This window comes from Macaca fascicularis, chromosome 6 (genome assembly GCF_037993035.2).
Source record: "Macaca fascicularis isolate 582-1 chromosome 6, T2T-MFA8v1.1".
Lineage (NCBI taxonomy): Eukaryota > Metazoa > Chordata > Mammalia > Primates > Cercopithecidae > Macaca > Macaca fascicularis.
In genome coordinates this window covers 74,914,417-74,939,837 of record NC_088380.1, presented here as the reverse complement: position 1 = coordinate 74,939,837, position 25,421 = coordinate 74,914,417, and the positions used below count along the sequence as shown (strand labels likewise).

Genomic DNA, 25,421 nt, shown 5'->3' with positions numbered 1-25,421 from the left:
TTGTAATCCCAGCACTTTGGGAGGCTGAGGCAGGAGGGTCACTTGAGCTCAGGAGTTCGAGACCAGTCTGGACAAGAAAGTGAGACCCCACTCCAGTCTGGGCAACAGAGTAAGACCGTCTCCAAAAAAAAAAAAAACAACAAAAACTGAACCTTGCCTTAAGTCTCATACATCATATAAAGGTAAACTCTAAATAGATCTTAGACTTAAGCGTAAAACTACAAAAAAAATCTTGTTGAAAAAAAAATACAAAAAAAATTGTCACGGCCAAGGGCATAGTGGCTCATGCCCGTAATTCTAGCACTTTGGGAGGCCAAGGCGGGCAAACTGTTTGAGCTCACGAGTTTCAGACCAGCCTGGGCAACATGCAGAAACCCTATCTCTACAAAAAACACAAAAACTAGCTGGGCGTGGTGGTGCACGCCTACAGTCTCAGCTACTCAAGAGGCTGAGGTGGGAGGATGGCTTGAGCCCGGGAAGTGGAGGTTGCAGTGAGCTGAGATCACACCACTGCACTCCAGCCTGGGCAACAGAGCCAGATCTTGTCTCGGAAAAAAAAAAAAAAAAGAAAAAAAAATTGTCAAAAAATCTTTGCGGGGAGGCCGAGACGGGCGGATCACGAGGTCAGGAGATCGAGACCATCCTGGCTGACGCGGTGAAACCCCGTCTCTACTAAAAAATACAAAAAATTAGCCGGGCGAGGTGGCACGCGCCTGTAGTCCCAGCTACTCGGGAGGCTGAGGCAGGAGAATGGCGTGAACCTGGGAGACGGAGCTTGCAGTGAGCTGAGATCCAGCCACTGCACTCCAGCCTGGGCGACAGAGCGAGACTCCGTCTCAAAAAAAAAAAAAAAAAATCTTTGGGCTGGGCACAAGAGCTCTTTGACTTGACACCAAAAGGATGATCAATTAAAGAAAAAGTAACAAACCTGATTACAGTTTTGCAGAGGATGAAAAGGCAGCATGAGGGAAAACATCTGCAAACTACATATACTTTTTGGACTACTATCTAGAATACATGAAGAGCTCTCAATACTCAACAGTCAAAAATCAAAGAATCCAATCAGAAAATGGGGAAGAGACATTTAACTCAAGATGGCAAATAACCACAAGAAAAGATATTCAACACCATTAGCCATTAGGGCAGTGAAAATTAAAATCAAAATGAGCTATCATGACACACTCATTAGAATGCCTAAGATTAAAAAGTGACACCACTAAATGCTGGAGAGGATTCCAAGAAACTGGAGCATTCATTTACTGCTGGGGGAATGTAAAAGAGTATAGCTGCTCTGGAGTTTCACAGGTTATTTAAAAATTAATATGGAACTACCATATGATTCAAGAACTGAACTCCTGGGCATTTATCCCAGAGAAATAAAAATATATTCTTATATAAAAAACTGTACATAAATGTTCAGAGCAGTTTTATTGGTAATAGCCCCACACTGGAAACAACACAAATACAGATGTCCTTCAATGGGTGAACGGTTGAAGAAACTGTGAAATAAATCCACACAATACTCAGCAGTTAACAAAAGAGAGAGAGTATGAATTATTAACATGCAATGACCTGAATGAACTTCCATTTATGACGGCTATGAAAAAGTTAATCCCAAAAAGTTATGTATTGTGTGATTCCATTTATCCATTTACATAACATTCTTGAAATGACAAAATTACAGAGTTGGAGGACAGATTAGTGATTGCCAAGAGTTAAGGAGCGGGTAGGAGGAAAGTAAGCAAAGCTATAAAAGAATACCATGAGAGATTCTTGTGGTGATACTCTGTATCTTGACTGTAACATCCTAGTGTGATACTGCACTGATTTTACAAGATGCTCCCATCTTGTAAAAGCTGGGTAAAGGGTCTGTGAAATATGTCTGCAATATTACTATTATCGTTTTGAGGCAGGGACTCACTCTGTTACTCAGGCTAGTAAAGCACAGTGGCGCAATCACAGCTCACTGCAGCCTTGAGCTCCTGGGCTCAAGCAATCCTCCTACCTCAGCCTCCTGAGTAGCTGGGACCATAATGTGTGCACCACCATGCCTGGTAATTTTTTTTAATTTTTATTTTTCATAGACATGAAGTCTCACTATGTTGCCCAGGCTGGTCTTAAACTGCTGGGCTCAAGTGACCCATTTACCTCCGCCTCCCAAAGTCCTGGGATTACAGGCGTGAGCCACTGTGCCCAGCCACGATACATAATTGTGAATTATATATTCACAATTGCACGTGAATAATATTCTCAAAATAAGTTTATTTTTTAATTTTATTTTTTATTTTTGGAGACAGAGTCTCGCTTCATAGCCCAGGCTGGTCTCAAACTCTTGGCCTGAAATGATCTGCCTGCCTCGGCCTCCCAAAGTGCTGGGATTACAGGCGTGAGCCACCGCACCCCACCAAGAAGTTTAATTTTTAAAAAATAGAAGAGAAACATCAGTAAGCAACTGCTATTTAGAAAATCATGTTAGCCAGGTACGATGGCTCATGCCTATAGTCCCAGCACTTTGGGAGGCTGAGGCAGAACTGCTTGAGACTAGGAGTTTGAGACCAGCCTGGGCAACATGGTGAAACCCCATCAATATAAAAAATATACATATACAAAAATTAATTTTAAAAAAATCTAAGAGAAACATCATATATACATATATGTACACCTACGTGTGTGTGTGTGTGTAATGGGTTATATATGTCGTGGGTTCACATCGTGTATATGTAAGATGTGAAACCGCTTTTGTTAAGGAGTGAAAGAACATGCAACTCTTTTATGTTTGTAGTGTGCATATACACTCCTAACACAGCTTTACACTGAATTACCCCAAGGTAATTACCCCAAGGTCGGGATTACTGGGGTCGGGGGAAAGGACTACAGGTATACAAGAGGGTGGATGGTATATCACAATTGTAACTTTTTACTTTATATACTTTATCATTTAAAATGTTCTGAGTACATATTATAAGTAAATTATAATTAATAAATGTCTTTAATATTCATGTGACAGCATTATATAAAGCATATGACAATTTAAGAACTTTATAGAGTCCTAATTGCATTTCAAAGAAAATGCATAAAGGCTTACCGGCCACTGTTCCTCAGTTGGTGTGCCCAAAGTTTCAAATATTCTTGTTAGCTGATCGAGGTCTGAATCTCCTGGCAAAAAAGGAACCTGAAAGAAAGTAAGAGGGAGACTTTTCAAGGTGGGTGGTTTTTTTTCTTCTTTTTTTTTAGAGAGACAGAGTCTCGCTCTGTCACCCAGGCTGCAGTGAGTGATGCGATCCTGGCTCACTGCAACCTCCTCGTTTCAAGCGATCCTCCTGCCTCAGCCTCCCGAGTAGCTGGGACTGCAGGGGCACGCCACCATGCCTGGCTAATTTTTCTGTTTTTAGTAGAGATGGGGTTTTGTCATGTTGGCCAGGCTAGTCTATCTGCCCACTTTGGCCTCCCAAAGTGCTGGGATTACGGGCATGAGCCAACACACCAGGCTTTGAGGTGGTTTTTTTTTTTTTTTTTTTTTTTGAGACAGAGTCTCGCTCTGTCACCCAGGCTGGAGTGCAGTGGCGTGATCTCAGCTCACTGCAAGCTCCACCTCCTGGGTTCATGCCATTCTCCTGCCTCAGCCTCCCGAGTAGCTGGGACTACAGATGCCCGCCACCACACCTGGCTAAATTTTTTTTTTGTATTTTTAGTAGAGATGGGGTTTCATCATGTTAGCCAGAATGATCTCAATCTCCTGACCTTGTGATTCGCCTGCCTCAGCCTCCCAAAGTGCTGGGATTATAGGTGAGCCACCACGCTCAGCCTTCGAGGTGGTTTTTGATATTTGTTAGACAAATACTATAAATTTAATAAGAAAAACTAAAAAACTCTGCAACAAATATTGAAAATTTAGTATGAAGTATATTGGATATGTTATTAGATCCTGCCACTGCTAACTAACAAAACAGCACCTTTACTATCCATTTTATTCACTCCAAATTTTAATAAACACTCACCATATAACAGACATTGTGCTAAGCCTCAGGAATTAAAAGAGGAAAATAAGACATTCCCTGCCCTCCCCTGAGGTGGATGTGGTAAGCAATGCTGATACACATAAACAAGCATTTACAATTCAGTGTGTTGAGTAAGTATAAGATCTTAGACCACACTGAAAGAGCACCTAACTTATTCTAGATGGGTCAGGGAAGGCTTCATAGAGCAAGTGGCATGAAAGGTGAAGGATGAATAGGAGTTAGCCTGAGGAACAGTCTAAGTTGGAAGAAGAAAACTATTCTAGCAAAAGGCAGGCACAAAGCTGAGAAGGAAGAGAATACACCAATCATATTTATGCAATTTCTTAACAAACTCTTTCTTTGAAGAGGTGTAAAGACAAACTTCAGGCCGGGCGCGGTGGCTCAAGCCTGTAATCCCAGCACTTTGGGAGGCCGAGACGGGCGGATCACGAGGTCAGGAGATCGAGACCATCCTGGCTAACACAATGAAACCCCGTCTCTACTAAAAATACAAAAAAAATTAGCTGGGCGAGGTGGCGGGCGCCTGTAGTCCCAGCTACTCGGGAGGCTGAGGCAGGAGAATGGCATAAACCCGGGAGGCGGAGCTTGCAGTGAGCCGAGATAGCGCCACTGCACTCCAGCCTGGGCGACAGAGCGAGACTCCGTCTCAAAAAAAAAAAAAAAGACAAACTTCAGAAGAGGACAAATAATTACAAGTTAAAAATTAGTAACCTTCATTAGAACCTCAAAAAAATTGGTGAGCTGATGAGACAGGGTCAATATCCCTGCTATTTATAGAGATTACTGTCCAACTCACTCTCAGACATCTATGTAAATATATGAAAGATATACTGTGAACAATAATGGCCTCCAGCACTGTTAAGGGCCTTGGAACAGTTTATAGACTCACTGAGAAGACATGACATTAAGTATCATATCTCCAACATTTTGATTATTGTCGACTCTTACCAGCAAAAACAAACAAGACAACCAACCCCAGTACCAGTTACCAATGTACTGCTTTTCAGTTCCAAATTCACCTTTTTTACCTGCTTTGTGAAAATGGTTCTGGGCTCTTTAAATATTTTTCCCTTGCCAAGAAACATGCTTTGTCAGTAGAGGATGATGGAGAGACAGTACAGGAAGGAAAAGGTTTTGCTTCCTGGTTCCAGTTTGCTTGCTCAGCTGACTCCTGCAGCACCCACAGGTTCTCTAGCAACAGGCTTCTGCAGCATGGGCAGAAAGGGCAGTTTCTCCAGTGCTGTTCCTGCAGCACACAGAGGCCAGCTAGCCCCTACTTCATCCTGCCAAGCAGTTTTCTAGCAGGGTGCTTCCAGAGGGACACCTTTCCCCAGCACCCTAGAGCACAGATTGCCAGCCCTTTCCAGTAAGCAGATTTCTAGCAAGTCTCACCAGCAAAAAGCAACAGTAATTTCTCTGCCTTCTGGTGAGCCACATATGCCGTATTCAACTGGATCTAGATCTCAGCCCTGGGGACAGTCTCCCCTGGGTGATCTGTCTTGGCCCCAGGGGTTAGTGGTAGTAGGTCCTTATATCTGCTATTCCTGCATTGTTAGAGTTCTCCTAACTTCTTATTTGTCAATCCATTACTCCAGTCCCCCACCATAATTAATACTTCTTCATACTGTATACTTCCCTGATCAACGTATGGTTTCTATTTTCTGACTGGACCTAGACTTAGTATAATTCCTAAAGTATGTAACACTGTACTATTATATTGTGTATATTAAGTATACACGAAAAACAGAAACTAAAAGGATGCTGGCTGGGTGTGGTGGCTCACACCTGTACTCCCAGCACTTTGAGAGGCCGAGGTGGATGGATCACCCGAGGTCAGGAGTTCAAGACCAGTCTGGCCAACATGCTGAAACTCTGTCTCTACCAAATATACAAAAATTAACTAGGTGTGGTGGTACACGCCTGTAGTCCCAGCTCCTCAGGAGGCTGAGGCAGGAGAATCACTTGAACCGGGAGACGGAGTGAGCAGAGATGGAACCATGTACTCCAGCTTGGGCGACAGAACAAGAATCCATCTTTTTTTTTTTTTTTTTTTTTTTTTTTTGAGACAGAGTCTCGCTCTGTCGCCCAGGCTGGAGTGCTGTGGCCGGATCTCAGCTCACTGCAAGCTCCGCCTCCCCGGTTTACGCCATTCTCCTGCTTCAGCCTCCCGAGTAGCTGGGACTACAGGCGCGTGCCACCTCGCCCGGCTAATTTTTTGTATTTTTTAGTAGAGACGGGGTTTCACTGTGTTAGCCAGGATGGTCTTGATCTCCTGACCTCGTGATCCGCCCGTCTCGGCCTCCCAAAGTGCTGGGATTACAGGCTTGAGCCACCACGCCCGGCCCAGAATCCATCTTTAAAAAAAAAAAAAAAAAAAAAAATCCTACAAGGATATTAAATAATATTACAACTATTTTTAGACATGCTAATTTGCTTCTTATACCCAAAAAGATTATCTTATCTTTTGTCTTTTGTAGGGCACCTGTACCCTCACTTTGCAGGCCAAATTGTGGACAAGCTTGCAATTTTAAGGATTGGTGTGCTTTTGTATGATGTAAAAATGAAACTAAGCTGTCTTGATGTATGGATTTTACAACCCAATTTGAACAAGCCTATATAAAAACATTTATGAGAAAAAGTAGGAAAATCTGAATACACACTTAATTTTATTGAGGAATTGATGTTCACTTTTTTCAGATGACAATGGTATTGTGGTTATGATTAAAGAATCCTTACAGATGGCCGGGTGTGGTGCCTTACTCCCGTAATCCCAGCACTTTGGGAGGGTGAGGCGGCTGGATCAATTGAGGCTAGAGTTTGAGACCAGCCTGGTCAACATCACGAAACCATTTTTACTAAAAAACACAAAAGTTAGCCAGGTGTCATGGCACATGGCTGTAATCCCAGCTACTTGGAAGGCTGAGGCACGAGAATTGTTTCAGCCTGGGAGGCAGAGGTGGCAATGAGCTGAGATCACGCCACTGCATTTCAGCCTAGGCCACAAAGTGAGACTCTGCCTCAAAAAAAAAAAAAAAAAAAAAAAAAAAGAGAGAGAATCCTTATAGAGAAAAATACTGAAACGTGGATAAAATTACATGTTTGGGATTTGTGGCAAAAATATCTAGTGTGGGAGAATACTGATAAAATGGATATGTTTGAAACTTTTGAAACTGGTTGATGAGTACAGATAGAGGCTCATTTTACTAGTCTTTGCTTTTGCATGTTTGAAAATATCCATACTAAAAAAACTTTTTCCCTAAAGAAAAAGCTGCTTTGGAACTTAAACCGTGTGTTTAAAATGACTTATTTATATTAAATACATGAACCTTGTTAAAGCACTGAATAGTACTAAAGACATAATAAAAATTGGTTCTTTGACCTATCATCTCCCTCTCATTTTTGATAACTATGTAACTTTTGCTCAGTGCAGAGCCAAAATCCCCTTCTTATACAATGTGGTTTTCCTAAAGGTAATGATTTCCTAGCCTTCCATTGCCAACTCCTAACGCCCGCTCTTTGGCAACATGGTTTATATATAAGCTAAATATTCCAGTTATTAAATATCAATGTCTATATGACTAAACCAATCATATTCATCAGTCCTGCCCCACTTTTTTTTTTTTTTTTTTCCTGGAAGCCACCCCTGCTGAAGTCCTCACCCCAACTGCTCCAATCTGGACTAGCTACTCTCCAGACCTGATGCATACCTGCTTTCTCAGAACTTTCCTTCACTATTAAATAAGAATTTGAATTGCCTCTTTCCTGTGTTGAATCTCATGTTCCCTGCATCTCCTGTCTTCCTGTTGGCTTACTCTGCAACGTCCGCCTCCTGCATTCAAGCGCCTCAGCCTCCCAAGTAGCTGGAATTACAGGCGCCCGCCACCGCGCCCAGCTAATTTCTGTACTATTAGTAGAGAAGGCGTCTCACCATCTTGGCCAGGCTAGTCTTGAACTCCTGACATCAGGTGATCCACCCGCCTCGGCCTCCCAAAGTGCTGGGATTACAGGCATGAGCCACCGTGCCCGGCCCTAAACTTTGATTTTTTTGAGACAAGGTCTGTCACCCCTAATTCAGTGTGAATTTTTTGGTTCTGTTTTTCTCCTGTGCTGTCTCTGCACCAGCTCAGTTCAGCTCCCCAGCCTTCGCTGCAGCCTCTTTAGCCTGCTGGCCGCAAGTGCGCCCTCTAAAGGCCCCAAATGCCCTATACACACCAGGTGGAGAGCACGGAAGCGCCTGCAGAGCCAAATTAAAGGTGAACCCTAGCCTGTTGCCCAGGCTGAAATGCAGTGGCACAAACATGGCTCACTGCAGCCTCGTTACGCAGGTTCAAGCAATCCTCCCACTTCAGCCTCCCAAGCAGCTGGGACTACAGGCATGCACTACCATGTCAGGCTAATTTCTTGATTTTTTTCTCTCTCTTTCTCTTTTTTTTAGATAGTGTCTTGCTCTGTCACCCAGGCTGGAGTGATGTGTAATGATCTCACCTCACTGCAGCCTCAAATTCCCAGGCTCCGGTGATCCTCCCACCTCAGCCTCCTGAGTAGCTGGGAAAAAAGGTACTCAATACTGTGCCCGGCTAATTTTTGTATTTTTGGTAGACACAGGGTTTCACCACATTGCCCAAGTGCGTCTCAAACTCCTGAGCTCAAGCAATCCACCTGCCTTGGCCTCCCAAAGTACTGGGATTACAAAAGTGAGCTACCCCGCCTGGCCTAGATGTAAATTTCTGATGTAATAAACTGTAGTTACCCTCAGAGCTAACTGAAAATATGAACAGGCAAAGAATTGTGGGTTGAGCATCATTTTCCCTCACAATGTGAAGACTTCCCAGAGTCCAGTGCTGCTGTTGAGAAGGCTCATGCCATTCTTTCTCCCTAATACTTTATTTTCTTTTCTGTGTATGCTACTTTTCCTCTCTGTGGAAATATTTTCCTTATCCCTTCGTATTCTAAAATTTCATAATAATGTGTCTTGGTACAAGTATTGTTTTTTCATTTATTTATGCAGAGCCTTTAGAATGCTTTAAAAAAAAAGTTTTAGGCCGGGCGCGGTGGCTCAAGCCTGTAATCCCAGCACTTTGGGAGGCCGAGACGGGCGGATCACGAGGTCAGGAGATCGAGACCATCCTGGCTAACATGGTGAAACCCCGTCTCTACTAAAAAATACAAAAAACTAGCCGGGCGAGGTGGCGGGCGCCTGTAGTCCCAGCTACTCGGGAGGCTGAGGCAGGAGAATGGCGTAAACCCGGGAGGCGGAGCTTGCAGTGAGCCGAGATCGTGCCACTGCACTCCAGCCTGGGTGACAGAGCCAGACCCGTCTCAAAAAAAAAAAAAAAAAAAAAAAAAAAAGTTTTCTTTGTAATTTTTATAATTGTACTCTTTTTTTTTCTTTTTTTTTTTTTAGACAGAGTTTCACTCTTGTTGCCCAGGCTGGAGTGCGATGGCGTGATCTCAGCTCACTGCAACCTCCACCTCCCAGGTTCAAGCGATTCTCCTGCCTTAGCCTCCTAAGTAGCTGGGATTATAGGTGTGTGCCACCAAACCTGACCAATTTTTTTTTCTTTTTTTTTGAGATGGCGTCTCGTTCTGTCGCCTGGGCTGGAGTGCAGTGGCACGATCTCGGCTCACTGCAACTTCCGATTCCCAGGTTCACGCCATTCTCCTGCCTTAGCCTCCCGAGTAGCTGGGACTACAGGCGCCCACCACCACGCCTGGCTAATTTTTTTGTATTTTCAGTAGAGACGGGGTTTCACCGTGTTAGCCAGGATGGTCTCAATCTCTTGACCTCGTGATCCGCCCATCTTGGCCTCCCAAAGTGCTGGGATTACAGGTGTGCGCCACCGCACCCGGCTTAAACCCGGCTAATTTTGTATTTGTAGTAGAGACAGGGTTTCTCCATGTTGGCCAGGCTGGTCTCAAATTCCCAGCCTCAGGTGATCTGCCCACCTCAGCCTCCCAAAGTGCTGGGATTATAGGTGTGAGCTACGGCACCCGGCCTCATAATGGTACTCTTCATGGCACTTTTAGTCTGATGATTCACATCTAGCAATGCTTCAGTAGTTTGAGATTTCCTACCCTCCATTTTCTTTGTTTTCTCTTGGTACATTTTAGAATCAATCCTGGATCAATCTGTTAATTTTATCTTTTCTCTACTACAGTCCATCTATCTTTTTATTGAGACAGGGTTTCACAATGTTATCCAGGCTGGTCTTGAACTCCTGGGCTCAAGAGATTCTCCTGCCTCAGCCTCCCACGTAGCTGGGACCACAGGTGTGTACCACTGTCCCTGGCCATCTCTTTATCTTTTGATTTTACTTATGAAAGAGTTTTGCAGCTTACTTTCCCATTCCTTTCACTGTTTTTGTTTGCCTTTGGCTTATCCTCTACTTTTAATATTTCAAGTATCTCTTATTTGTTTCCCTTTTAAAAAAGTATGGTGTGGGCCGGGCACAGTGGCTCACGCCTGTAATCCCAGCACTTTGGGAGGCCAAGGCAGGCGGATCACAAGGTCAGGAGCTCAAGACCAGCCTGCCCAATATGGTGAAACCCCATCTCTACTAAAAATACAAGAATTAGCAGGGCGTGGTGGCGGGCGCCTGTAGTCCCAGCTACTTGGGAGGCCGAGGCAGGAGAATTGCCTGAATCCGGAAGGTAGAGGTTGCAGTGAGCCAAGATCATGCCACTACACTCCAGTCTGGGCGACAGAGTGAGACTGTGTCTCAAAAAAAGAAAAAAAAAAAAGTATGATGTGCTTATTCTATAGATGAACTATAATCTGTTAGGTCTCTGAAGATTTGGAAAGCGGGCTGGGGGTGGTGAATTTTCTTCTGCTTTGTTGTTTCCATGTTTTCCAAGTTTCTTTTTAGTTTGTTTCAGTCTGCCTTTCATTTTGGAAGTATTCAATACTGTCTGAAGATCCTTAATAACTATCTGGTGATCCCTGGCTAAGCATTCATATGGGCAACATTTCTACCTTTTCAAATGAGCACAGGGACAGCTTAAAATAGGACAAAAAGTATGGCAGAAGAGTACTATTCTTTAGTCTGCATGTCATTTTCCTTATAACTTTAAACATGATTCCAGCAACAATGCCAATGGCTAACAAATTTGCAAGTATGTTAACAGGTTCACAATCTCTAACCTGTGTATTCTCAACTGCTCTCTCTCTTCACTTGCTTTTTCAATGGAGTGATCAGTCATAATATTAGGGGCTATGGAATTCTGTTTTCTTCTTGGCCATGAATGGATTGTGGTGGCTGATACATTCTCAGTGTGATTTCTGGTATACTCTTGTTCATATAAGTAGCAGAGCTATCATGCCAGCTGATTCATAGGACCCCCTGTTAGCACTGTGATTCCCATATTGCCTTCCAAGTTTGAATGTGGGGGTTTCTTCTACAAATGCCCATTGGGTACGTTTCTCAAAATGATACACAGAGTTTACTTTTTTTTTTTTTAATTTTAAGAGATTGGGGTCTTTCTATATTGTCCAGGCTGGCCTCAAACTCCTGAGTTCAAGTGATCCTCCCACCTCAGCTTCCCAAGTAGCTGGGACTATAGGCAAGAGCCACCACTATGCTTAAACTAAACATTTTTAGTTTAGTGTTTTTCTCTTTGGTGTACGGAAGTTCTTTTCTGTGTTCAAAGAGATAAAAAAAGCTATTCAATCTCGGTTTGAATTTCTTTAAATACATATGGCTTGAGGAGAGGGAGAGCAGGGATCGGAATATGGAGAGAAAAAAACTCCCAGCTTCAGAAGGATTCCCCAATATCCCTTTACCTTCATCATTCATAAGGGCTAGTCTTTCTGGAGATCTAAACTTTATAGCTAAAGAAAGGTTCCAAGACAGCATCTTTCTCTCTGGTGAGGGGAAGTAGGGGATTTTTTTCTGTAAGATGATGGTCTCAGTCACAGAAATGCTGTAGTAACATTGTATCCGTTCTGTTTCAACAGAACTAAAATAATGGTCTCACACAAGGTTTAAGAGTGGTAGCTGCAGTGGTTGGTATTACGTATCTCCTAAAGCATACTTAAAACACCCCCAAACAAAAAACCCCTCAGGAGGACAAAAGTTTATCTGAACATATTTAATTATTATAGAGCTACTGCCATATTACAAGTGAATTTCTATGTTCTGAGGTATAAAACTATCTACAACAAAGTTCTTACTGTCCTAAATGGAAGATATTCTCATTTCATATTAACATTTAAAAATGCTGCATTTGGGCCGGGCGCAGTGGCTCACGCCTGTAATCCCAGCACTTTGGGAGGCCGAGGCAGGTGGATCACGAGGTCAGGAGATCGAGACCATCCTGGCTAACACGGTGAAAACCCGTCTCTACTAAAAAATACAAAAAATTAGCCGGGCGTGGTGGCAGGCACCTGTAGTCCCAACTACTCGGGAGGCTGAGGCAGGAGGATGGCGTGAACCCAGGAGGCGGAGCTTGCAGTGAGCTGAGATTGCGCCACAGCACTCCAGCGTGGGCCACAGAGCCAGATTCCATCTCAAAAAAAAAAAAAATGCGGCATTTGGCTTTTTAAAAATTGGACTATTTGTAGGCTTTTTGTTGTAAGGACATTGGTAGGACAAGAATTGTTTTTTTTTTTTTTTTTTTTGAGATGGAGCCCTGTTCTTTTGCCCAGGCTGGAATGCAGTGGCACGACCGTGGCTCATTGCAACCCCTGCCTCCCAGGTTCAAGCGATTCTCCTCAGTAGCTGGGACTACAGGCACCCGCCACCACATCCACCTAATTTTTTTATTTTTAGTAGAGATGGGGTTTCATCATGTTGGCCAGGCTGGCCTTGAACTCGTGACCTCAAGTGATCCTTCTGCCTTGGCCTCCCAAAGTGCTGGGATTACAGGTGTGAGCCACCATACCTGGCCTAGGACAAGAATTCTTATACAAACTATAAGAACAAATAATTGCAACAACAATATTAAAGTGTGTACATTAATTTAGACTTACCCTTAGAAGTAACTCTGCTAATATACAGCCAACAGCCCACATGTCCACACCCACACCATACATCCTAGCTCCAAATAGTAACTCAGGGGCCCGATACCACCTAAAGAACAAAAATTAGTATCATTTTAGCATGAAATTATCAAAGCACTTCTTAGAGATGAATGATCCTTGTCTGTTTTTAAAGTCAATCCCTTATTTTAAGGACTGCATACCATACTCTTCTGTGAAGTTTTAATACTCTTGCAGTTCTCTCCTTTTTCTCCTACAACATCAGTCTTTTGTTTTCTACTAGACCTTTCCCAGCAATGTACAAACATACTAGTATTTTTCCAGCCTTAAACTTCTTTGGACCCTATCTCCCCTAACAGGTGCCTCCTCATTCTCTGGTTAGTTCAAAGAATTGTCTATTCTTACTATCTCCAATTCCTTTTCTTCCATCCTCTCTTAAAACCTTTTCAGGCCGGGCGCTATGGCTCATGTCTGTAATCCCAGCACTTTGGGAGGCAGAGGCGGGCAGATCATGAGGTCAGGAGTTCGAGACCAGCCTGGCCAACATGGTGAAACTCCATCTCTACTAAAAGTACAAAAATTGGCCGGGTGTGGTGGTGCATGCCGGTAGTCCCAGCTACTTGGGAGGCTAAGGCAGAAAAATCACTGAACCCTGGAGGCGGAGGTTGCAGTGAGCCGAGATCATGCCACTGCACTCCAGCCTGGGCAACAGAGCAAGACTTCGTCTCAAAAAAACAAACAAACAAACAACAACAACAACAACAAAACTTTCCAGGCTAGACATGGTGGCTCACGCCTGTAATCCCAGCATTTTGGGAGGCTGAGGTGGGCGGATGATGAGGTCAGGAGTTTGAGACCAGCCTGGCCAACATAGTGAAACCCCATCTCTACTAAAAATACAAAAAATTAGCTGGGTGTGGTGGCAGGCGCCTATAGTCTCAACCATGTAGTCCCAGCTACTTGGGAAGCTGAGGCAGGAGAATTGCTTGATCCCGGGAGGCGGAGGTTGAAGTGAGCAGAGATCGCGTCATTGCACGCCAGCCTGGGCGACAGTGCGAGACTCTGTCTCAAACAAAACAAACACACACACAAGAACCTTTTCAATCAGGCTTTCATCCTTACCATTCCACCAAAACTGCTCTTATCAAGCTTATCAGTCATGTCCATACTGCTAAATCCCATTGTCAATTCTCAGAGTCTTCATCTTAATTTGACTTACCAGCAGTATTTGATTTATAGACAGAGAAAATATGAGAAACTGGTAGATGAGAAAGCACCAGTTAACAATGCTCTTGTACACAGGTCCCTGTTTCTATGAGTTCCTGAATGATGAGCTTAACTCTTCTAGCAATTACATAAACAATTACTCACATCCCCTACTTCCTCCTCAGGGCTTAGGTGATTTATAGTCAGTGACATCTATTTGGAAGAAGGTAGTGAAATAATTTAAAATAGAGAATTTGGGGCCAGGCACAATGGCTCACACCTGTAATCCTAGAACTACTGGAGGCTGAGGTGGGAGGATCGCTTGAGTGCAGGACTTTGAGACCAGCCTGGGCAACATGGTGAAACCCATCTCTATAAAAACTTTAAAAAATTAGCCAGCCATAGTGGGGTATACCTGTGGCCCCAGATACTCGGGAGGCTGACATAGGAGGATCGCTTGAACCCAGGAGGTCAAGGCAGCAGTGAGTATTGTTTGCACAACCACACTTCAGTCTGGGCAACAGAGTGAGATCCTGTCTCAAAAAACAGAAAGAGGCCGGGCGCGGTGGCTCAAGCCTGTAATCCCAGCACTTTGGGAGGCCGAGACGGGCGGATCACGAGGTCAGGAGATCGAGACCATCCTGGCTAACACGGTGAAACCCCGTCTCTATTAAAAAAATACAAAAAAACTAGCCGGGCGAGGTGGCGGCGCCTGTAGTCCCAGCTACTCGGGAGGCTGAGGCAGGAGAATGGCGGGAACCCGGGAGGCGGAGCTTGCAGTGAGCTGAGATCCGGCCACTGCACTCCAGCACGGGCGGCAGAGCGAGACTCCGTCTCAAAAAAAAAAAACAAACAAACAAACAAACAAAAAAAAACAGAAAGAAAAAATAGAGAATTTGAAAATCTTTGCAGATCCTTAAAAGGGTCTTGGAAATTAACAAAATGCCATTGGGACAAAAATTATAAAATCTATCATTCCTATTTAATGTGATTTTCTGTTTTTACACATCAAAAATACAAATGGAAATATAATTATCAATATGAAAAATTCAAATATCAAGACATTGCTCTGTCGAGAGAATTTTCCTTTACATAGAAGGATACAGAATCAGGACTGATCAACATAATAATAAACATGGGTCCAATAAATCAGATGATTAGGTAGAAGAATAGCCACTGAAATTCTAGATTATCTAACTAAAAGTATAAATTGTTTCCATTTACAAGGTAAATGTCTTAGGATTGAGCTAAACTCTGTCTGAAAAAGGGCTGTGTATTTTTTCATCGCGGTAAAGTATACCTAACATAAAAACGGCAGTTTTTTTTTTTTTTTTTTTTTTTTTCTGAGAGGGAGTCTTTCTCTGTCACCCAAGCTGGAGTGCAGTGGCGCAATCTCAGCTCACTGCAACTTCTGCCTCTCAGGTTCAAGCAATTCCCCTGCCTCAGTCTCCTGAGTAGTTAGGGTTACAGACGTGTACCACCATACCACGTCCGGCTAATTTTTTTGTATTTTTAGTAGAGACGGGAGTTTATCATATTGGCCAGGCTGGTCTTGAACTCCTGACCTCGTGATCCACCTGCCTCGGCCTCCCCAAGTGCTGGGATTACAGGCATGAGCCACCACGCCTGGCCAAATGGCAGTATTTTTTAAGAGGATATCTATCAACAATGATTCCTTAACTCTGCCAAGATATTTCAGAGAAGCCAGTTGATGCTCATTTCTGATTAATCTCCTGCACATGTAGCTTTAAGGGATTCTTACCTGGTTACAACCTGATGTGTATAAGCTCTATTGGGGCTCCCAAAAGATTTGGCCAGGCCAAAATCTGCCAGTTTTAGAACTCCATTTTCATCTAGCAACAAGTTGTTTGGTTTCAGATCCTATATGACAGAAGTTTTAAACAAATAAATAAGCAGGGTAGGGGAGAACACTGTAGTGCTACATTTAGTTGGCATAACTTTAAATTTAGCAAAAACGGTAACACCTGAAATCTAAAAAATCAATATTTTTTCCACTGATATAAAATCCCATCAAAGCAAAATTGGATTGGTTATAATATATAATCTTGGTAAGGCACTTAATTTCACCAAGCCTCAATTTACATACTTCGTAGAGTTTCTGTGAGGATTAAATCTGATATTTTCCGTAGTGTAGTGTAATAACTGGCTCATAGTAGGCACTCGATAAATGGTTCCTACTATTAATAATAAATAAGAACTTTCTTTTTTTTTTTTTTTTTTTATTTTTTTTTTTGAGACGGAGTCTCGCTCTGTCGCCCAGGCTGGAGTGCAGTGGCGCGATCTCGGCTCACTGCAAGCTCCGCCTCCCGGGTTCACGCCATTCTCCTGCCTCAGCCTCCCGAGTAGCTGGGACTACAGGCGCCCGCCACCTCGCCCGGCTAATTTTTTGTATTTTTAGTAGAGACGGGGTTTCACCGTGGTCTCGATCTCCTGACCTTGTGATCCGCCCGCCTCGGCCTCCCAAAGTGCTGGGATTACAGGCGTGAGCCACCGCGCCCGGCCAGAACTTTCATAATATACATTTGTTAATGTATAAGAATGAGGATGACATTCTTCAAAATCTATGCTAAAAAGACATCAGCAATAACCTAAAAAGGATTCCAAACTTACGATATGAGAATTACTAGTTACAAATTATATATTCTTAACTACTTATCTAAATAGCTAGGTAGCTAGCATCTACCTAGCTAAATCATCAGCTTTGTTCTAAAAGCTGAATATTCCCACTATTTCATAAACTGTATTTTGTACCTTGAATTTCAGAGCTACAAGAAACATTACTTTTCTAGTTGTATTTTGGCATTGTATGAGTTAATCCAAGACAATCACTATAACTGTATTTTTTCCCCCACAACATTGTAGCGCAAAGAATACTGAACTTAAAGCCAAAAGACTTATTTTCTTTTTTGTTTTTTTGAGACAGGGTTTCACTCCTGTCACCCAGGCTAGAGTGCAGTGGTGAGGTCTCAGCTCACTGCAACCCCCGCCTCCTGGGCTCAGGTGATTCCCCGACCTCAGCCTCCTGAGCAGCTGGGACTACAGGTGTGCACCACCACACCCACCTAATTTCTGTATGAGTTTTCACTATATTGCCCAGGCTGGTCTAGAACTCCCGGGCTCGAGATATCTGCTTGCCTCGGCCTCCCAAAGTGCTGGGAACACAGAAGTGAGTCACTGCGCCTGGGCCAAAACCCATGTTTTAATACTCTGTCTGTTATCAGCAGCTAACCTTGAAAAAAAAAATAACCATGGCCAGGTCACTTAGCAACTTAGCTCTTTGTCTATTATAAAATGAGGGGGCCGGGGCCGGGGCTGGGCGTGGTGGCTCATGCTTGTAATCCGGCACTTTGGGAGGCCGAGGCAGGCAGATCACGAGGTCATGAGATCAAGACCATCCTGGCTAACACGGTGAAACCCCATCTCTACTAAAAATACAAAAAAAAAAAAATTGCCAGGCTTGGTGGCAAGCGCCTGTAGTCCCAGCTACTCAGGAGGCTGAGGCAGGAGAATGGTGTGAACCCCAGGAAGTGGAGCTTGCAGTGAGCCGAGATTACGCCACTGCACTCCAGCCTGGGCGACAGAGCAAGACTCCGTCTCAAAAAAAAAAAAAAAAAAGAAAAAAAAAATGAGGGGGCTGGGCACAGTGGCTCACGCCTGTAATCCCAGCACTTTGGGAGGCCGAGGCGGGCAGATCACGAGTTCAGGAGATTGAGACCATCCTGCCTAACATAGTGAAACCCCATCACTACTAAAAAAAATACAAAAAATTAGCTGGGCATGGTAGTAGGCGCCTGTGGTCCCAGCTACTCGGGAGGCTGAGGCAGGAGAATGGCGTGAATCCAGGAGACGGAGCTTGCAGTGAGCCAAGATGGTGCCACTACACTCCATCCTGGGTGACAGAACAAGATTCCATCTCAAAAAAAAAAAAAAAAAAAAAAAAGAATGACTGGATCTCTTCTAGTTCTAAATTTCACATAGTAATATGGAGTCTTCACAGCACCAACTGCTGGAACAACTGAAGAGAACAATATATAGGTAAAAGATGGGATAAAACGGTCAGCTATAAATTCATATTGTTAAACAATTTACATGTTCAGGCCATTATGTACTAAATTGGCTCTATAAAACTTGACTGCTATAAAGAAGCAATATTAAAAACCTTACCCTATGTAGGATCCAATGTTGATGTAAATATTCTAATCCTTGAAGAGTCATCAACATGTAGGCTTTGATGTGTGATGGTGTCAGCACAAGACTATTATCCTTTATTATAACCTGTAAAGCAAGTATACAATATACAGGTACCCTTTATTATTTCAAATAAACTCTACCATATAAAACAATTTATAGACTTAAAATATAAGTATCAATACAGGAGACTCTCAAGAGAGGTTATCTAAGTTTCCTCAGGAAGCACTGTCAGAATCTCCAGAGTTAGATGGGTAGGGAGAGCATTTCTGGTTTGGAAAGAAAGCAGTACTTTGTCCTCTACTGCTTTCGCATGAAAGTAGCAAACACCTGTTGTTTTTGCTTGCATCTTCTAAATGCTTCTAACAATAGCATTTAGTGTTCCTTTGGGAAGCCATCTCTTCTCAGCTTAGTCCACATGGTTAAGGTAGGACTGAGCCAACCTAAGGCCTCCAGAGGTAGGCACATGACCCAGGCATCCCCATTATCACACTGCAGTCTCCTGGCCAAGTGACTGGTTCAGAGATACAAGACAAGTGTGCTAGAATCAAAGAAAAGAAAGCACTTTCATTCCTCAGGTATTATTAAACTCTACAAACATATACCTAGAAGTATCTGGAACACCATATTGAGAACTGTACACATGAAGAAGGCAACAGAGAAGAAAACAGAGCTGAGTTAAACTGTAAGACTGAGTTTTGATGGCATTATTTGTGAGCTGTGCCTAATGTCAGTTTATTTCTAGATTTATCAGTTAGGAACTAAAAGTTCCCCTTTTCTTTTTTTAAAATCAGATTTAAGGTAAAGCATACCCTTTTTAGTGTATAGTTCCATGCGTTTTAACAAATGCATCCAGTCATGTAACCACCACTATAATCAAAGCATAGTTCCGTAACCTCCCAAAATTCCCTGAGGCCCCTCTGTACTTACTCCTTTCCTTTACCCCAAAGTTCCCATAACCACTGATCTGGTTTCTGGTTCCTTTTGTTTTGCCTTTTCCAGAATATCATATAAATGAAATGATTCAATACATAGTCTTTTTAGCCTGGCTTCTTTCACTTAGCATAACGCATTTCAGATTCATCTATGTTGTTGCAGTTATCAATAGTTTGTTTCTATACCTGAATAGTATTTCAGTTTGTTTGTACAGTCAGAATGAGGGATGTTTGGATTGTTCCAGTTTTGACAATTATTAATAAAGCCCAACATCTGTGTACCAACTGAATTCTGGCTTTTTTTTTTTTTGAGATGGGAGTCTCACTCTGTCACCCAGGATGGAGTGCAGTGGCACAATTTCGGCTCACTGCAACCTCCACCTCCCAGGTTCAATTGATTCTCCTGCCTCAGCCTCCCAAGTAGCTGGGATTACAGGCACCCGCCACCACGCCCAGCTAATTTTTTTATTTTTTTATTTTTAGTACAGATGGGGTTTCGCTATGCTGGACGGGTTGGTCTCAAACTCTTGACCTCTGGTGATCTGCCTGCCTCAGCCTCCCAAAGTGCTGGGATTATAGGTGTGAGCCACTGTGCCCGGCCTCTTTCTTTTAGATAAATACCTAGCAGAGGTATTGCTAGATCACAAGATTATTGATTAGTATTATCAATCACAATATTAGTGATGCTATTATAGATCATAATACTAGTGGTACTGATGCTGGAAGGACCTATCACAATAGGCTATGGACTCAATCACCACCAGTCTGAGCATTTAGTGTGTTCCTATTACTTTCTGATGTGTTGTGTGAAATCTTTTTTTGCTTTAATTTGGCTGGTGTGTATTTAATTGTATAAGAAACTGCCAAGCTGTTTCCAAAGTGGCTTTATCATTTCACTGCTTTCGCACCAGCAGTGTATAAGAATCCAGCTGTTGGGGCTGGGCATGCTGGCTTACGCCTGTAATCCCAGCACTTTGGGAGGCTGAGGCAGGTAGATCATGAGGTGAGGAATTCAAGATCAGCCTGGCCAATATGGTGAAACTCCGTATCTACTAAAAACACAAAAATTATCCAGGCATGGTGGCAGGCACCTGTAATCCCAGCTACTCGGGAGGCTGAGGCAGAAGAATCGCTTGAACCCGGGAGGTGGAGGTGGCAGTGAGCTGAGATCGTGCCACGGCAACAGAGCGAGACTCCGTCCCCCCAAAAAAAAAGAAAAAAAAAAGAATTCCAGCTGTTCCAGTCATGCGAGGTGGCTCACGCCTGTAATCCCAGCACTTTGGGAGGCTGAGGCAGGCAGATCACCTGAGGTCAGGAGTTCAAGACCAGCCTGGTCAACATGGCGAAACCCTGTCTCTATTAAAAATACAAAAATTATCCAGGCATGGTGGCAGGCACCTGTAACCCCAGCTACTCGGGAGGCTGAGGCAGTTGAATTGCTTGAACCTGGGAGGCAGAGGTTGCAGTGAGTCAAGATCTTACCACTGCACTCCAGCCTGGGTGACAATGAGAGACTCCATCTCAAAAAACAAACAAACAAACAAACAAAAAAACCAACAACAAACTTCCAGCCGTTCCATATCCTTGGATTATTCGATTTTTGAGATTCAACTAATATTAATGAATTTTATATTTTTTAAAAAGAAACTTGCCCAGATGCAGTGGCCCAAACCTGTAATTTTAGCACTTTGGGAAACCAAGGCAGGTGGACTACTTGAGACAGGAGTTTGAGACCAGCCTGGCCAACAAAGTGAAACTCCATCGCTACTAAAAATACAAAAATTAGCTGGGCATGGGGATGGGTGCCTGTAATCCCAGTTACTCGGGAGGCTGAGGCACAAGAATCGCTTGAACCTGGGAGGCAGAGGTTGCAGTGAGTTGAGATCACGCCACTGCACTCCAGCCTGGGTAACAGAGCGAAACTCTGTCTCAAAAACAAAAACCAAAAAACAAAACAAACTTGGCTTTCAAAAGAATGACATTACTCTGGTTACATGGAAATAAGCTTCTTTATTTTTTAATATAATTTTTAAAGTAGAGACAGGATCTCACTATGTGGTCCAGGCTGGTCTTGAACTCCTGGGCTTAAGCAATCCTCTTGCCTTGGCCTCTCAAAGTGCTCAGAGTACAGGCGTGAGTCACTGCACCTGTCCGGAAATAAAATTCTTATACGTTGGCTGGGCATGGTGACTCATGCCTGTAATCCTAGCACTTTGGGAGGCTGAGGAGGGTGGATCACTTGAGGTCAGGAGTTCAAGACCAGCCTGGCCAACATGGTGAAACCCCGTCTCTACTTCAAATATAAAAATTAGCCAGGCATGCTGGCACCTGTAATCCCAGCTACTTGGGAGGCTGAAGTGAGAGAATCACTTGAACCCAGGAGGTGAAGGCTGCAGTGAGCTGAGATCATGCCATTACACTCCAGGATAGAGTAAGACTCCATCTCAAAAAAAAAAAAAAAACTTACAGGTCTAATGCTCATTTCTCCAAAAATGACGTCAACTAGCTATGGGAACTTGGAAGGGAGAAAGGCCAATGAAATCCAAATCTTTGTATGTAACACTGGGAATATCACTAAATGATTAGAAGAAAATAACTCAAGAGATCCTTTTGACTTAGAGTATATCCAAATTTCAACAAAATTAAGCTTTTTTTTTCCTTTTACTAGCAGTATCTTCTTAGGTAGAAAACAAGTATTTAGGTTCTTGTTTGATAAACTGGGACAAAGGAATTTCTCCAGGAATCTTAATCTTACCTCTAGATCAGTTTCCATAAAATCAAAGACAAGGCTAATATTAGATTTATGTCCAAAAGCATCAAGGAGCTGCAAAGTAAAAAAATTAAAATGTGATTCACTATTTAATACCTGACAGTATGATAGCAACTGAGGCAATTTTTTAAAATTTAAAAAGCATTTAAACTGTTGGTAATTCCCTATAAAGCTTAAATCATTTGATTAATTTGACATTTTCCTTTTTTGGACAGTACTAAAGGAATTAGTATTTTGAAGCACAAAAATATTAAATTTTACTTAAAAAAAATACCCAACCTCTTTCCCCAAATATTTGGAGTTATAATTAAGAAATTAACCAGTGAAAACCTCATTCCAGTCTCCAATTTAAAAGAAAAGTCCCAAATGTGATTCTTAAGAACTCCTCTAAATAACAGCGGCTATCATTGAATGAATGAATACATTTTCCATGGCAGGCACTATTCCAGATACATCTGTTCAATTGGCTAGTCTCACAACTACCCTATGGGGCAGGGACTCCGGGGAGTTGTGAGTAAACACACTCAAGGTCTCACACAGGCAGAAAGAAAGGTTTTGAATTCAGGTTCACACTCTCAGCCACTATATGCTAGAGCTCCCTAGACTTCAAAATTATTTCTGACAAAATTAGCCTACATGTCAATATTTCATTTATTTAATCAGTGGTATAGTTTTAAAGACAACGTCTACCAAAACAACTGGGATAGGAAATGTATTTCCTTTAAGCTTCTGTAAGGCTCATCTAGAACAAGTCATCTTGCTGAGCCTTTAATCAACATCCATTATATTAAGAAAAGGCAGAGTCCCAAATCCCAGTAACAGTTTTGATCATACTCACACCAATTATATTTGGATGACTTAGCTCCTGTAATAATTTTATCTCTCTTAAGGCTGTTCTATTTATACCTATATAAAAAGGCAAAGCAAAATGTGAGTAATTCTGAAATCTCAAACCTTAAAAACACATTTTTTTTTTTTTTTTTGAGATGGAGTCTCACTCTGTTGTCCAGGCTGGAGGGCAGTGACGTGATCTCAGCTTACTGCAACCTCCACTTCCCGAGTTCAAGCAATTCTCCTGCCTCAGCCTCCTGAGTAGCTGGGATTACAGGCATGCGCCACCACGCCCAGCTAATTTTTGTATTTTTAGTAGAGACAGGGTTTCACCATGTTAGTCAGGCTGGTCTCGAACTCCCGACCTCGTGATCCACCTGCCTCGGCCTCCCAAAGTGCTGGGATTACAGGTGTGAGCCACCGCGCCCAGCCACAAACATATATTTTTAAAGAAAGGTTAGTCACCTCAGAAAATAGTGAACATTCCACACAAAAATAAGGGCTACTTTGACAATTTTTATGTGAAATCTGTTGTTCTTTTACATTGCTTTATTTTTATTATTAATTTTTTTTGAGATGGGGTTTCACTCTGTCAGCCAGGTTGCAGTGCAGTGGCATGATCTCAGCTCACTGCAGCCTCCACCTCCCAGATTCAAGTGATTCTCCCACCTCAGCCTCCCGAGTAGCTGGGACCACAGGTGCGTGCCTCCACGCCTGGCTAATTTTTTGTACTTTTGTTAGAGACAGGGTTTTGCTATGTTGGCCAGTCTGGTCTCGAACTCCTGAGCTCAGGCGATCTACCCGCCTCACCCTCCCAAAGTGCTGGGATTATAGGCGTGAGCCACCGTACCAGGCCTATATTGCTTTTTTTAAAAAATAGCTTAACAAAGACTATGACAAATGGTGAAAAAAATTTCACTTTATCTATAGGATATCAGGATCTGAAGACCATCAGACTAAGAACATATATAAGTGTGCAGCATATAGATGATAAGCTTCCCTACTCTTGCCCTACAAATGTTAGTGGCATATTGTTTGTGCTAAAAGCAAACTAGTAATAAGACAGTATATATTCCAATACAAATGACAGATTTCAAAATTAAAAATAAGATATAGGCCAGGTGCGGTGGCTCATAATTCCAGCACTTTGGGAGGCCTAGGTGGGCAGATCACTTGAGGCCAGTAGATCGAGACCAGCCTGGCCAACGTGGTGAAACCCCATCTCTACTAAAAATACAAAAAATTGGCTGGGCGTGGTGGCACGCACCTGTAATCCTAGCTACTCAGGAAGCTGAGGCAGGAAAATGGCTTGAACCCGGGAGGCAGAGGTTGCAGTGAGCTGAGATCGCACCACTGCACTCCAGCCTGGGCAACAGAGCATGGCACTGTCTCAAAAATAAATAAATAAAATAAAAATAAGATATAGTATTGGCACTTACACAGACAATGGGTCTCTTTTATAAGAGCTATTTTATGATGACTCCTAATAAATAAGACTTTGGAAGAAAGTTTAATGAAATCCTTTCCCCATATATCTATTCCATAGTTAGCTTTATGTACTTTCATGAAAATGTATCCTGAATTTTCAAATTAGAAACTCAGAAACAGAAAAAACAATGGCTTGTAACACGTAAAACCGTAATGAAGACAGAAAGACAAACTAATTAAGCTTGCTGCCTTCCATTTATGTGGGTGATTTAGAATGTTTTTCTGAACATCCAATTGGTAAAAATCACCAAATACTACTCCTCTATCCTGAGTCTATCTTTACTCTTCGGGGACACTGCAGTAACTCTATCCAGAACCACTGCTAACTCTTATTAATTAATACTTTGCTAGTTTCTTCAGTGAGAATGAAAACTTTATGCTGGGCATGGTGGCTCAAGCCTGTAATTCCAGCACTTTGGGAGGCCGAGGTGGGAGGATAGCTTGAGGCCAGGAGTTTGAGAGAAGCCTGAGTAACACAGCCAAACCCCATCTCTACAAAAAATAAAACATTAACCACAAGTGGTGGCATATGTTTATAGCCCTAGCTACTCAGGAGGCTGAGGTGGTAGAATTGCTTGAGTACAGAAGCTTGAGGCTGCAGTGAGCTATGATTGTGTCTCTATACTCCAGCCTGGGTGACAGAGCAAGACCCTGTCCTTTTTTAAAAAAAAGGATAAAACTTTTCCTATCTGTCAGATTACATGAAATACTTACCATCTTTAGCTTCTGATCTATGTCCAAGTTTGATCTGGTAGAGAGGGAAAAAAAAACCAAATATATTAAAAACGTGTTAAATTATTTAGAATCAACAAATAATATGTAAACATTTCAAATACTTCACCACAGCAAAAACACAATTAGCAACCGATATGTACCTAGCAGGCAAAAAGAGAGTAGGAATCATGATCGGAAAGATAAAATTAACAATATAAGAATCAAACACCTACCCTTGTCCCTTAAGTTTCCGAACTACACATTCAAATAAT

General features: G+C 42.6%; 1 protein-coding gene across 4 annotated transcripts in view; it reads right to left on the bottom strand.

The window, feature by feature from the left end:
• The window catches only part of CDK7 (cyclin dependent kinase 7), a 51,496-nt gene that overhangs the window by 6,000 nt on the left and 20,075 nt on the right, over positions 1-25,421 (bottom strand). Inside the window, exons 3-9 of one of the 4 annotated variants that reach the window (XM_005557071.5) lie at positions 25,150-25,183; positions 22,955-23,022; positions 22,102-22,170; positions 18,388-18,498; positions 15,965-16,083; positions 12,988-13,087; positions 3,086-3,172 (exon numbers count right to left, since the gene is read on the bottom strand). In XM_005557071.5, the coding sequence (XP_005557128.1) occupies positions 3,086-3,172; positions 12,988-13,087; positions 15,965-16,083; positions 18,388-18,498; positions 22,102-22,170; positions 22,955-23,022; positions 25,150-25,183 (588 nt within the window). Of the gene's footprint in view, positions 1-3,085; positions 3,173-12,987; positions 13,088-15,964; positions 16,084-18,387; positions 18,499-22,101; positions 22,171-22,954; positions 23,023-25,149; positions 25,184-25,421 lie in introns of those variants that run through there. The other 3 variants (XM_065546354.2, XM_005557072.5, XM_005557073.5) reach the window with 3 other exon arrangements.